The 14,082-nt window shown below is 47.1% G+C and overlaps 3 protein-coding genes across 3 annotated transcripts; 1 reads left to right on the top strand and 2 right to left on the bottom strand.

Annotated features, from left to right (window-relative positions):
* Positions 1–152: 152 nt before the first annotated feature.
* On the bottom strand, positions 153–2,673 carry KVR01_001065 (uncharacterized protein; the record flags this gene model as incomplete). Its single annotated transcript, XM_044792533.1, has 4 exons — positions 153–884; positions 939–1,508; positions 1,575–1,688; positions 1,750–2,673. 4 exons carry the CDS (start codon positions 2,671–2,673, stop codon positions 153–155), a joined length of 2,340 nt encoding a protein of 779 aa, XP_044651014.1.
* A 1,054-nt stretch (positions 2,674–3,727) lies between these two features.
* On the bottom strand, positions 3,728–6,062 carry KVR01_000846 (uncharacterized protein; the record flags this gene model as incomplete). The annotated part of the gene is made up of 4 exons (XM_044786746.1): positions 3,728–4,015; positions 4,088–4,933; positions 5,032–5,151; positions 5,217–6,062. The coding sequence occupies 4 exons, from the start codon at positions 6,060–6,062 to the stop codon at positions 3,728–3,730; spliced, it is 2,100 nt and encodes a 699-aa protein (XP_044650795.1).
* A 2,847-nt stretch (positions 6,063–8,909) lies between these two features.
* Positions 8,910–10,304, top strand: KVR01_000219 (uncharacterized protein; the record flags this gene model as incomplete). The annotated part of the gene is made up of 1 exon (XM_044789255.1): positions 8,910–10,304. One exon carries the CDS (start codon positions 8,910–8,912, stop codon positions 10,302–10,304), a length of 1,395 nt encoding a protein of 464 aa, XP_044650168.1.
* Between the last annotated feature and the right edge of the window lie 3,778 nt (positions 10,305–14,082).

The following is a 14,082-nucleotide window of genomic DNA, read 5'->3' as shown; positions in this document are numbered from 1 at the left end:
CAAAACGCCCAATGCCGCCAATCTCGCAACACCTCTTCTCCATCATCCAAGCTGAAGTAGGCCGAAGTACACAACTGGAAGGCCAACGAGGCCACCGACTCTTAGTACAGCCGCTCTCATCTTGCTCAGACTTCGCTTCAGTCTGATCCACCTTACGTGTCCGCACCATCGGACTCGTCCGAGCCGAACAACGATCCGGAATCAAACGTCTCCCACTCCTCCTCCTGAGCCTTCTGCTCGCCACGCTCCGCCTGCTTCGCGCCTTCGCTGCCCAGTGTGTTCTCCAACTGCATATTGGCCTCGTTCGCTCCCTCGTCCTCGGTGACACCGTCCTGCTGAGTGGAGTGAGACATCTCGTTGCACGGACGGCCAGACGGAGCCAGAGGATCATTGGGGTTGTAAAGGTAGCAGCCGTCCAGGCCAATCGGCGGCTCCTGTATATCAGCAGTATGCTGGGTGTTCGCAGGGCCACCGTGACTGGGCTGGCTCGCAGAAGCGATGCCCTGCTGGGTGGTCGCAGGGCGACCCTGACGAGGCTGGCTCGCATGAGCGATGGGGCGGTTGGATGGGGGCATTGCATAGCCGCCTTGATTCGGCTGGCTCATGGCATAGCCGCCCTCACCAGGCTGCCACACAGGGAAACCATAGCGGTCGAGCTGAACAGGGGCGAAGCTGGTGTTCTGTGCGGCCATGGGGTTGGGCATCATCATGTTGTTGTAGGCTTGCGGCTGCTCGTTGACAGGGACGTGGCCCTGGAGGTTGTTGGCCGGATGATGAGCCCGAATAAAGTAGCCGTTCTCGTCCACATCCAGAGGAAAGGTGCAGGTCGGGTCCATGACGCTGGCAAAAATCTCGTCCGCCGGTCCATCAGGCATCGGCATGCTCTGGGAGCCGCCATTCTAAGGCGCCCCCTGCGAAGCAAGACCATGACCTGGGACGATGGGACCTTGAGCAGGAGCCGGGTTGTAAGTTCCGGGCGCGAACTTGGCCGGGATGTAGTTGTTGCCCTGGGTGTAGTTGCCCTGGGGCTTTCTATTTGCCTGGGCGTGGTTGTTCATCCGCGGCTGAGCGTTGAGACCAGTCCGGGTGCGGTTCAGGACGGCAGGTCGGTTGGTTTGGCCGTGATGCTGCTGATGAGGCGACTGAAGATTCTGTTGCTTCTGGCTGGCCGGCAGCTGAGGCTGGCTGTTCTCCTGCTTGACCTCATCGGCCTCGGGCTCGGTATTCTGAGTCCTCTGGCGCTTTGCAGAGACATTCGAAGCGCGGCGCGAACCAGTATTCGCGATGCTGGGCGTGACAGATGCTGCTGCAGCTCCTGTCCCGGGGTTATTCACGGTAGAGTTGGCCCTGCTGCGCTTCGCCTTGGTCGCCTCCCTCTGCGCCTCGTACTTCTGATCGTTCGTGCTCTTGGCTTCGCGCTTGAACCTCAATTCCTCATATGGGTCTGCGGCGATGCGGTTGATCCACTCGTCCGATTCAAATGCACTGCCAGCGAAGTGCGCATTATTCTAAGAGGCATTGTTTAACGTTAGCTTATTTCCATCGTGAGGAGCGGGAACATCAAAATCACTGACCTTGAGTCCGTCCTCGATGGCGTCGAATCGTGTCGTGAAGCTCGGGTACTCCACGACGGAGTACCTCTTGTCGGAAAGCAGCAAAGTGCCCTCCTGCGCTCTCACACATGCCGACTGGGAGTCATTGTTAGCGAATGTCAAGTTTGGCCACGCCCCGGGGCTTTCAATAACGTACCAGGAGCATCCACCCCGTCAGCTCTTGAATGAAGTTGTTCTGGGTCCTGATTTTCTTGACTGCCTGCTTTGTCCAACCGGGGGCATCCGCCCTCCAAGCCTTGAAGGCGTTGAATAGGCGCTCTGCCAACTCACTCTGTTGGGCCTCAGTTGTGGGCAGATCCTGTGCCAGATCAGGCGTTCTCTTCACCCTCCTCAGCCTCTCAGCCTCTTTGTATTTCTGCATCTCTCGAAAGTTGTGGATGCGGCGTCCGAACTTGTGGCCGCCTTCGTCCATCCAGCCTTGAACCTTCGCGATGTCCTCTTCAGTTGGCTGGAACTGTGATAGCTGTACAGCCCATGGTTGAGACCCAGCCTGAACGGTCGGGGCCGCTGGAGCAGGACAGCCAAAGTTCTGGACATTGGCATGGTATTGCCAGTGGTGGATGTTTGGGTGATTCTGGTGTTGGATGTTTGGGGGATTCTGAACCATGTTCGGGGGAATTTGCTGGTTCTGGGGCACGTACTGAGCCTGGGGCAACTGCTGGCTCTCGGGGTTGGGCTTCTCCTGAATCGCTGGTGCCTTGGGGACGGCAGTGTAAGGGTCAGCGAAGTGGCTGTGGATAGCAGGCTGGTTGTGGTTCTCAACAGTCTGCTGGTTGGGAATTGCAAGATTGTCGTGAGGCACCCGCTGATCCTGACCCAAAGCCTGCGGCTGATGCTGGAAGGTGGGCTGGTAGTGGATGTAGCTAGCGTTCACGGTCGCTGAGCCGTACTGGCGTATCGGCACGCCATTATCGCTGCCGGCAGAATTGGTGGAATTGGTAGAAATTCCTTCTAGACCAGTCGGACCAGGCATGGCCGTGGGAGAGCCACGAGGCTTCACAGGGCTCGTGTTGAGTGCCGCCTGAGGCGGACCCTCCGCACCGAAGCGATCTTGATCCATTTGATGAGGCTGAGTTTGCAGAGCCAAGTTAGTATTGAGATGGAAGTGAGGTCAACGAAACACCGAAACACCAGACTTCATCGCATTGGACACCACGATGAAGTTGGTCGCAGGCAACACAGTTGAGTATGCTGATCGAATCAGGGTGAGGGGAATTGGTTGGGAGGCACCAAGCAGGGAGTTCGCAACGACTTGCAATGGTCTGTCGCCAACCCGACTGGTGTTTGGTTGCACTGAGGACGATGGAAGAATGGAGGGAAGAGGGCAGGACGGCAGCAAAGGTATGGATGGTGGATATGCTTACTATGGTCGCTTGCTCGATGGCAGAAACGGGATGGAGGCTGTCTTGGGGATTGAAGGTCGGACCAAGGGCCTTTGTGAGTGTGTTGTGGTTGGAATGAAGGAAGGGAGCGGACAGAAGGGGGGGAGGGGAGGGTTTAAATGTTCGGAAGCCTGGCTGCGGTGGGGTCGGATATCTTGAGTGACTGACTTACAAGTGAAGTTGTCATATTACTTGAAGCACCCAGATGCCGTTTGTCGACTCAAGGTAAACAGTATACCACCAAGGTAAACAGTATGCCCCAGCCCGAGGCGTTTGATAGTCACCCTGCCATATCAAGGCGCAATGTTACTTTCAGCATTCACAATACAAGATTTCTACAGCTTGGAACTTGCTGCGGCAGCGGGAAGCAGGTGTGCCAGAGTCTGGTGTGATTCATTCATTTCACGACAGCTTCACTGTTTCCCATCTACGGTTTCAATGTGCAGTGTCATGTGATTCACGACAGGAGGGAGTCTACGCGCTCTATCAGCCCAGTGAGTGCCAGGCACCTAGACCGTCGGGCACAGAGGAGTCAGTAATGGATCAAGATTGTGGCGCTACAGACCTAGACTATAGCAAGAGGACGAATGAAGAACTCTAGTCTCCAACCAAGACGTACGTCCGAGAGTGTCGGGACATAAGAGTATAGCACGGCCCGCCCTCTGCCATCGATATCTTACCACAGCTTCTCCTTCAAGTTCCGGCACACATCTTCATGGCCACAAAGGCCGTCTACAGCCATCCCCGACGACCACCACTCTCGTCTTCGCGTAGCTCGTAGAGAGACGGGTCGAGATCGGCGAAGCCGAACTCGAGGCCGAGATCGTCGCCGGGCTCGTCGCCGGGCTCAGCGTCGGGCTGAGCATCGGGCTCAGCGCGGGCAGCGCCGAACTCTCTGTATATCAGGTCGGCGCTGCTGGGGCCCCCCAACGGCGGGTCCACGCTTGCGAGGGTGTCCATAAACGCCTCATCTGAAAGCCTTGGATCTGCCATCGCCTCACGAATCAAGCTGAGACCTTCCTAAGGTTCCTGCGGTCCGTCGTGGGCGCCTGGAGTGGCCGTTCCGGCCGTGGTGGCAGTGGCAGTAGCAACAGGGCCTGGCATGGCTGCCGGCTGCTGGCCGGGCTGCTGGCCTTGAAGCTGGGCAGGCTGCTGAAGGTTTCCGCCCTGCTGCTGCGCCTGGTTCTCGCGAGGCCGAGCGGTGCCGGGCTGGCGAACGGGCTGCTGGCGTTGTTGCTGAGCAAGCTGCTGAACAGTTCCGCCCTGCTGCAGCGGCTGCTCAGAAACCTGACCAACCTGAGTCTGCGGCTGGTTCTGACGAGGCTGAGCAGTGCCTGGCTGAGCGGTGACGGGCTGCTGGGGAAGCTGCTGAGCAAGCTGCTGATGACTTCCGCCCTGCTGCTGTGGCTCGTAAAAAAAGTGACCATCCTCAACCTTCGGCTGGATCTCACGAGGCTGAACGGTGCCGAACTGCTGACCAGACTGCTGGCCTTGTTGCTGCACGTGGGCAGGCTGCTGAGAACCTCCACCCTGCTGCTGCGGCTGCGCCATAACCTGACCAACCTGAATCTGCGGCTGGTTCTGACGAGGCTGGGCGGTGCCAGGCTGCTGGCCTTGTTGCTGCATGTGGGCAGGCTGTTGAAGACTTGCACCCCCCCGCTGCGGCTGCGCCAAAGGCTGACCAGCCCGAGTCTGCGGCTGGTTCTCGGTAGTTGTGGGTTTCATCCAAGTAAGTGCGTAAGGAGGAAAGTGCCCCTCCTCGATAACCCGCCTCGCCCGCTTCGAGCCGGGTTCAGCGGCGCCAACCTTCATCTCCGCCCTCTTCCTGTTGAGGTAGGTGTTGGTAACCTTCCTGCCGCGCTCGCCGAAGGGATCGGCGACGATCCTCCGGAGCCCTTGCTCGGACTCCAGAGCCTCCCTCACGAGGTTTTTGTTGACCTACGGATTGTTCGCGTTAGTCAGCGCACAGTCTCCTATATCGGTACATACATAGATCTCGTGTCGGAGTTCCAGTGCAATAATAGTTCGAGACTTACCCTGAGAACCTCCAACAAGTCAGTAAATCGTCCCATGAAGGTGTCATATTCCGCGAACCCCGCGGCCCGGCCGCTGTCTGGTAGCTCGAGATTTCCCGTCTGGGCGTCCCGGATGGCGCACTGTAGCTGCTGTTAGTTACCAAACAAACAAGAACAAAAAGGGGCGGGTCGCGGGAAGGGCTGACCATGAGGTCCCACGCCAGCATCTCGGCTCGGAACGGGCCCATCTCCTTGACGCACTTGACTCCCACGCTGTCGATTTCAACAGTGCCGCGCTTCTTCGAGTGGTGGTTACGGGTCGCTCCGGACTCGATATGGTCGAGATTGAATATGGCCTCGCACATGTCCCTCGCCAGCTCCTCCAGGGCTGCATCGTCCTGGGGCATGTCCACCAGACCACCGACGGCGTTCTGCCTCTTGGCCAGGTCCCTGAGGCCCTGCTTGAAACGATCGTGATCGGCGAAGCTCCAAACGAGGCGGGGATAGTACATCCCCTTGCGTGATAGGTGGTCCTGCACATCGCCAATGGTTTCCTCCCGGGTCGGGACGGGACGGCGGCCACGCCGGGGAGGCGGGATGCCAGGCACGTTTGGCTGATTGATGGTTCTCTGCCCAAGGTACTCAAGCTCCGGATCAGTATCGCCTGGCATTCCGGCGTTGGAAGGGGTTCCGACGTTGGATGCGGGATCAGCCGGAATCTGCGCTGGAAAGCTCGGAGGAGGCACTCCCAAGCCAGGATTGGACGGATACTCAGAGAGGGGTCCACGCGCAGCATTGGACGGCACATTCGGATTGAACGAAGATGCAGCATACCCGGGCGGGATGCCTGCAGAGGACACTGGGCGAGGGTGGGTGTCCGCGCAGAAATCTCCCGAGTCGTCCTCGTCGTCTTGACTAAACGCGCTCAGGATGGGGTGACCGAAGGGCACCCACTGAGGCTGGCCGTTGGCCTGCTCGGGGTCCCAAAAGGGATTCCGAGCGTGACCGGGCGGGGGCCTGGGGATGGGAGGGGGTCTGGGCCTGGGAGGCATCGTAATGAGAGACTGGACAAACAGAAGATTAGTTCGAGGCGGCTGCGGTCAACAAGCGAAGGGGCATGAGAAGATGTACGGCGAGGGACACGGCGGGCGAATAAATGGTGGCCAAGTCTAGATTATCATAGACAATGTCTGAGGGAACGTTCTCGTCTGTGAGAATAAGGAGAAAATGCAGCTGGTTGGGACTGGGGAGGATTGATAACAAGAGGTGGTGTGTTGTGACCGCCCGAGGGACACCGTCGAGGAAAACGGCCGAGGGAAAAGGGACGAGGGACACAACGGCCGAATAAATAGTGGGCAAGTCTAGATTATCATAGACAAAGTCTGAGGGAACGTTCTCGTCTCCAAGAATAAGGAGGAAAAGCAACTGGTTGGGACTGGGGAGGGTTCATAATGAGGAGTGGTGTGTTGCGACCGCGCGAGGGACACCTTCGAGGAAAACGGCCGAGGGAAGGGGACAAGGGACAAGGAGCAAGGGAAAAGAAGAAGAAGATACTTACTGATGAATGCTCGAGGATTGTATTTGGTTCACAGATGTGTATGATCGTGTCGCACGCCGACTGCTCAAGTAGAACCAAGGACTGTCCTCGATGTTGGTGTTGGTAGATCAAGATCAAAGAAAGACTGGGAAGGCTGGGCTGGTGTGAGGTTTTGTGCCTGCTATTGGCGCTAAGAAAGATCACCAGCATTGAATCGATGGAATCCCACCACTACCCCGCCATCGTTGTTTGTCAACAGCTGTTTGTCAGTGACTTGAGCTGTGCCAGAGCTGTGCCAGGTGCCGCGGGCAACTTGAGCTGTGAAGTCCAGTCCCAGACCCACTGTTGACATCGATAACAGCTGCTGTGCAGGAGGACGACCGACCACGACGAAGAGAATCATGCTAACTGCGCTTCTGGCGCGCCTGTTGGGAGAGTAAACACACGTGGGATGCAGCTCAACTTATACGGAGCTCGATCTAGGGACCGCTGGGCTCCTTGTCAGTCTAGAAGGATCAGCGGGTCTTGACAACTTCGTAAGGGCTTCAAGCAGACGAGAACGGTCGAACTGCACGGCCGAGAGAGAATCATTGTTGTCCAACAACAGTTGGACGGCAGGAGGTTGGACGGACCTGTTAGTACTTCATCCTTTCGGAAAGCAGCTTTGGGCCTATCGTCAGACGAAGTCTTGGACAAACAGGCGACCTTGGAGCATTCGTAGCAGGCTGTACGTCGTTCTGGTCTGAAGTTGAAGCTGACCAACGGTTCATCCAAGCTTTAGTGCTCAGGGAACAAGAGGAGCATATGAATGGAATACTTGATGATCAACGACTGGGGGACAGGAACCCTCATCGAGATATTGGCACAATTGTGGCAGCATGTACACGACCTCATCACGACAGTCAGACAACAAAATTATAGCTGGGCGGAGCCGCACCCCCTCAAATCGACACGAATGATCCTCCTCGGGCCCTTTGGGCAAATATGCCTAACGCAGAGACACAAGATCAGGGCAGGGACAACGTCGAGTACGGCGGTCATGAAGAGAAGATGATCGAGAGGCCGTCCCTAGAACGAGGCATCGGGTCTCCCCTAGAGTAAACACTTACTCGACAATCCTTGCGCCAGCTACAGACACTTCGTTACGGGGCTCCTAGACTGGGGACTTTTGCAGTCCAAAGACAGATAATCGTAGCGACTGGTGGTGCCCACCAGCTGGAGTCGTCATACAACATTGGAAATATCAGGATACGACAGGCATGTCGGGGCATTCACGAAAGAGCTGGCTCGTGTTGTGCGACGGTGAGAAGGATGACACAGCTTGAGACGATGCTAGGTTGTTTACCTAGGTAGATGGGCAGTCAGCCAAAATATTTGTCTCTTCCACTCTTCTTTGCCCCGTCCGATGCCTTTTCCACGGGCGTTGTAATTCTATCCCTCACTCGTGGGCCAGTTTACAAACGGCTCGCCAAGGAAATAAGCGCGGACACATCGAGCTTGTTAGATGTCGAGAGGACGGCTCTTGCAAGTGTGTGGCTTTCCAATCCTGCCTGGTCTGGACTGCGACGAGCTCTTCGTCCGCTTCCAGAACAATTTTCCTTTTGTTATAGGAGCGGCTAATAATCTCAGATGGAAAAGTCCCCAGTTGATAGAAGACCAAGATCCATGCCCGTCGTGACTACGAGTTTGGACGGTGGCGACCATTGGCCCCAGAAGACAAATGGCGGGCCGAAACTGGTACCGAGCACGAGAAGAAAACACAGACGTAGGCCGGGGGGAGGTTCAAGATGCTTCAAAGAGCCCATTTACGGCTGGAAGCGACCCAGGTACGGCGCACGGGTCAATAAGAGTCTTCGAATTGGAGCAAGGGGCTAACGTAAGTACCTAGGTAGTAATAGCATTCCTTCCTATCCAGGTCTTCTCACTACTCGTAGTGCCCGCGGCCAGCGCCGAAACATATTAGGAACGGGTCTTCAAATGTTTCACAAGGGACCAACTACACCAACAAATTTCAAGTGGTGGGAATAGCGCTCAAAGTTCATTCATCAGAGGATCAAAATCCCAAATCCTAAATCCTGGCTTCCTGCGACCTGTCATGGCCCCCGAGTCACCACTGCCGCAACCTGTTTCAGGGCCCCTGGCGGCCGTGGTCCGACACGAACGGTTTCACCCTAGCTCGCGTCCACAGATCAGGCCTCGTGCATCCCAAGATTCGTGAGAACAAAACCTCCAGCTCTTGGCCCCAAGCCGTTCGCCTGCTGTCAACATCTTGGCTTCATCTCTTGGCCCTCGCCCTACAGCGGCAAGGCGTTCTCATCCCGAACACGCGGCTGCTCGTTGAACGACAGCCAGCCAGCCAGCCATGCTGTGCCAAGACCGCCCCTGGGTGGCAGCCCTCTTCATGGGGCTGCTGCTCATCGCCATCTGGAGCGCCCGGCTGACGACGGGGTTCGACGGGGTCGCGGTGCTGCTGTTCGCGCAGGACGGGGCCGGCAGGCCACAACACGAAAACGACTTGGCGGTGGCGGAGAGGGTGTTCATCCAGCAGGCGATGGACACGGAGTTCCCCACGCCGATCGACTACAGCCCCATACGGGAGGTGTGCGCCCGCACGCCCTCCAACTTCAGGCCGGGCCTGCTCTTCACGTGCGAGGGCCAGCACGGCGGGATCGGCATGCTGCGCAACCAGATCCTCAAGTGCGTGCGGTACGCCATCAACGGGGGCGGCGCCCTCGTCGTGCCCTCCATCGCCCTGCGCAACCCGAGCGACCTGACCGACATCGAGACGACCAACGAGGTGCCGCTGGACTACCTGCTCGAGCGGGACGCCTTCGTCAGGCACCTCGAGGCCGGCTGCCCGGGGATGCGCATATACGACAGGGCCGAGGACTTCCCGGGCTACGACCAGCGGGTGGAGGTGGACCTGACGGGCGACCAGTTCGAGCCCAACCACCCGCGGGAGGGGCTGCGGTTCCCGCGCGAGTGGCGGCGCTTCTTCGACGAGTGGCTGGCGGGGGAGAAAGGGGTCAGCAGCATCAGCGCCGACAAGCCCGTCCACGTGCGGATGGGCCAGTCCTTCCTCGAGTACCCGGTCCACGACGACGGCGACGCCTTCGCCAACGAGTTCGGCAAGATCCTGTCGTTCCGCAACGACACGCGCGCGATGGCCGCCAAGGTCCTCTGGGAGCTCAAGGAGCGCTTCGGCCTGCGCCTGGACCCGGCGGCCGCCATCAACGGCGGCGCGTACTACGGCGCCCACCTGCGCCTCGAGGAGGACGCCGTGTGGGCGTGGCCGCCCGACGAGTGGCGCTTCTCGCGCGTCGACGAGCAGTTCCGCGAGCAGTTCGAGAACATCGCGCGCACGGGGCTGCGCGTCGTCTACGTGGCGTCGGGCGACCAGGGGGTCGTGGACCTGTTCAGGGAGCGGCTGAGGGCGTCGGGCCTGGTGGAGGGCGACGTGGACGTGGTCACCAAGCACGACCTGCTCCGGGGGGCGGACCGCGAGCGGCTCGACGCCTTCACCTTTGACCAGCAGGCCCTGGTCGACTTCACCATGATGTTCAAGGCGAGCGCCTTCATGGGCGTCGCGCACTCCAGCTTCCCCTGGAACGTGGCCCTGCGGCGGCACGAGGTCAGCAGGTACAAGGCTTACGGCAACGAGGGCTCGGATCTCCTGAGGGACGAGTACAGCATCATCATGGGCATGCGGGCCGACTACCCGCACGTGGACCCGTTCGAGTACGGTATATGGCCGTGAGGTGGTACGGGGTGGTCCGAGTTGGTTTAATATTTAAAACACGCCCGAAGCGTGAGGCGGCGATAAATCATGGTGAAACTGCCTACCTGAACGGCCAAGCCCACAATTTGGGGGATATCCAGCCTCAAGGAATATCACGCCAAGCCGAGGCTGTTGATTCATGGAGCTTGTAAGCCCGTATGTAGGCCACAGCAGGCCAGCAGGTGCAGGCTACAGCTTACGGCCACATCAATGATCCCAAGACGGATCTGCGGGCCGGTCGTGGAATACGGTAGTCTTAGACTGTGTTAGAGACGTTTGTCACAATAAGCTGGCACCAATGGGGCTCCAATATGGTGCTGGCGAAGGATGCTGGTACTAGCGCCCCGGCAGCGCAGATACCCCGCCGCGCAGGCGCGGCGCTAGCTATAAAAGAATAGAGGGAAACTAAAAGATTTAAAAAAAAGGAAGGAAGGTAATAATTAATAGCCTACTACTATTTAATATACTACTTTTCCTTTACGCCTATTTTATACTTATATTATATATACCTATTTACTTTATTTGTAATTTTTTGCTCTAATAGTTTAATTGTTTTATTTATTTTAAAAAGTAAATTATTTAAAATATTAATATAATATTAGTATTACGCCTTATATATTTATATATTAGTATTATTATGCCTAAGCTATAAAAAATTTATAACCTTTATAAGGGCGGCTAAATTTCTTATTTTTAGGTAGTATAATCCTTTTTTAATCTAGCTTTATTTTAGCCTAATATTAAAAATATAGTATATAATAGTTAATTTATAAGTATATAATTTAAATATAAAAAAAAGGAATTTAATTAATAATTTAAAAATAAAACTATTTATTAATATTTTTATATTAAGTAAGCTAAGCTTATATTATTTTTATAATAAAAATAAATTTATTTTAATTTTTATTTTAATAGCTTTTATATTTAAAAATATTATTTTTTATTTTAAAATATAAAATAAGCTTAATTTATATAATATTATTATTATATTTAAGCTAAGCTATTATTTTAGCAAATTTTTGCCTTTATTTATAATAAAAATTTTATATAGCCTTATAAACCTTTTTTAACTTTTATTATTATTTTTATTTATATAAAATTATAAAATTATAAAAGTAGGTAGGCTATATAATATGCTATTTAAAAGGCGTGTTTAAGTAAAATTAAATTAGCTTTATTATAAAAAATAAATATAAAATATAAATTTTTATTATTTTTTATAAACTTTAAAAGTTTTATATAATTAACTTTTAATTTTATTATATATATTATTACTATATTTATTATATTTGTAATAATTTAATAAAAATAATAAATTTATTATAAGTTTTATATTATTATTAAAAGTTGAAATAAAATTTCTTAATAATTTTATAAAGTTATATTATATATATAATATAATTAATAAATTTAAGTTAAATATTTATATAATATTTTATATATAGGTGTAACTACTTATTATATAGAAATAAATAGTTAATTAAGCTTAATATATAAAGGCTATAAAAGAAATAATATTAATTAGTAATAATATAATATTATTATAATTCTATTAAGTTTTTAATTTTTTATATGCTATATTTGCTAATAAGTTAAGTATATTTTTAATATTATAAAATATATTTATAGTAATAATAAGCTAATTATATATTTAAAATGCTTTTATAATTACTTTTATTTAGGCTATTAAAAAAAAGTAATATTTTATTTTTAATTAGCCCTTTTAATAATTTACTATAATTATTACTAATAAAATATTATACTAATATATATTTTAAATTATATTAAAATAATTATTATATTTATAAATTAATAAATTATATTAGTAGCTAGTATTTAAATGCTTTTATTATAATTATAAGTAAAAGGGCTATATTATTATTTAATACTTTAAGACCCTTTTAAAAACTAACTAATAACTTTTAGGGTTATAAATATACTAAATAATTAGTAATATTATGCCAAATAAATAATAGCTTTATATTAATATGCGGGTTAAAATTAATAATTATATAAAACCTTTTAAGATATTATTAATTTAAAATTAAAGAAAAATCTTATTAGCTATAATGCTATTAATATATATAAATATTAATATTATTTTAAAAATAAATTATAATTTATTAATATTAGTAATAATTTAATTTCCTTTTATAATAGTTGCTTTTTTTATTTAAATAATAGATTTTATAATATTATATATATATAATATTATTATTTTATTATTATAAACTTATTTAGTAAAAATATTATATTTGGCTTTTTTGGCTAAAAGTAGTAAATTTATTTATTTAGTAAAAGTAATAATAATAGTACTTTTATTTTATATAAAAATTAATTTAATATTTATATTTTAAATAAGCTATTTTTATTTAGTACTATTATTATAGCTATTTACTTTTATTTTATTTTTTTAAAAGGCGTAAATAATAGAAATAAAAACTTTTTAGTTGCGCCCTTATTATACTTATTAGCCAAATATATTAAATTTAAAAATATTTATTTAAAAAAAGTTATATATATTTTTGCTAAATATATACTTATAAATTATAAAATAAAGCTAAAAAAAAGCGCCTAGCCTTTATAAAAATTATTATATCTTCTTTTAGGTATAAAGTTAAAAGTACTTTAAAGCTATATAAATAATATATTTATATAAGGATTTATTAGGCTATTTATTAGCTTAATAAATATATTTATTATATTTATGCTTAAAAAAGAAAGCTATATTTTATATTAATTATTATATATTTAATTGGCTTATATATAAAAATTATATTTTATTATTTTAATTTTAAAATTTTAAATTAATTTAAAATATAAAAGTATATATTAAGTTAAATATTAAGAAATATATTATTAGGTTAAAATTTATATAAGTAATAAATAAAAATAGCTTTTATATAAAATATAATTATTTTAAGTATATAATAATACTATTTAAACTAATTAATGCCCTTATAATATTTTAAATATATATTAATTGCGCCTTTATAGGGCTTATAAATATATATTATATTATATATTTAAATAATATTTTTATTTTTAATAATAATAATAAAGTATATATAAAAATATATATAATATTTTAAAATGCTTATATTAATAAAGATTATATTTAAATTTTAAAAATATAAATTTAAAACTATTTGGGTTAAATTTTTAGGTTTATAGTTATATTTAATAGCATTATTATAAAGTAAAATTATATTGCTATTATTAAAAATAGCTGCTATTTTATAATATTTATAAAATTTATATTTTTTAGGTTTTAGGCTTTTATTAATAATTTATTTAAGTATATTTTAAAGTAATTATACTTTTAATTAATCTTTTAAAGAATAATATTATAGGGCTAATTAAGCTTTTATTTTATATAAAAATAGCATTTAAGTATTTAAAACTATTTTTATAATAGCCTTTATTTTATAATATTTTATATTTTTATTATATATATATTTTAAAATAAATATATTTATTAAAGCTATTAAATTAGTTATTTTATAACTTTTTTAAAAAGCCTAATATTTAATTATATTTAGGTTATAAAATTAATTTTTATAAAGTAATATTATAATATTAATAATTTAAAATTATTTGCTATTATTAATATTATTATAATTTAATATTATTATTTATAATATTTATAATATATTATAATTATTTTAATTAATTATTTAAACCTAAAATATTAATATATAAAAAAACTTTTTATAAAGTAGCTATAATAGCTTAATGCTTTAATAGTAATAAATTT

The sequence above is a fragment of the Diaporthe batatas genome (genome assembly GCF_019321695.1).
Source record: "Diaporthe batatas strain CRI 302-4 chromosome Unknown Contig00001, whole genome shotgun sequence".
NCBI classification, from domain to species: domain Eukaryota; kingdom Fungi; phylum Ascomycota; class Sordariomycetes; order Diaporthales; family Diaporthaceae; genus Diaporthe; species Diaporthe batatas.
This window is presented reverse-complemented; position numbering and strand designations above follow the sequence as displayed.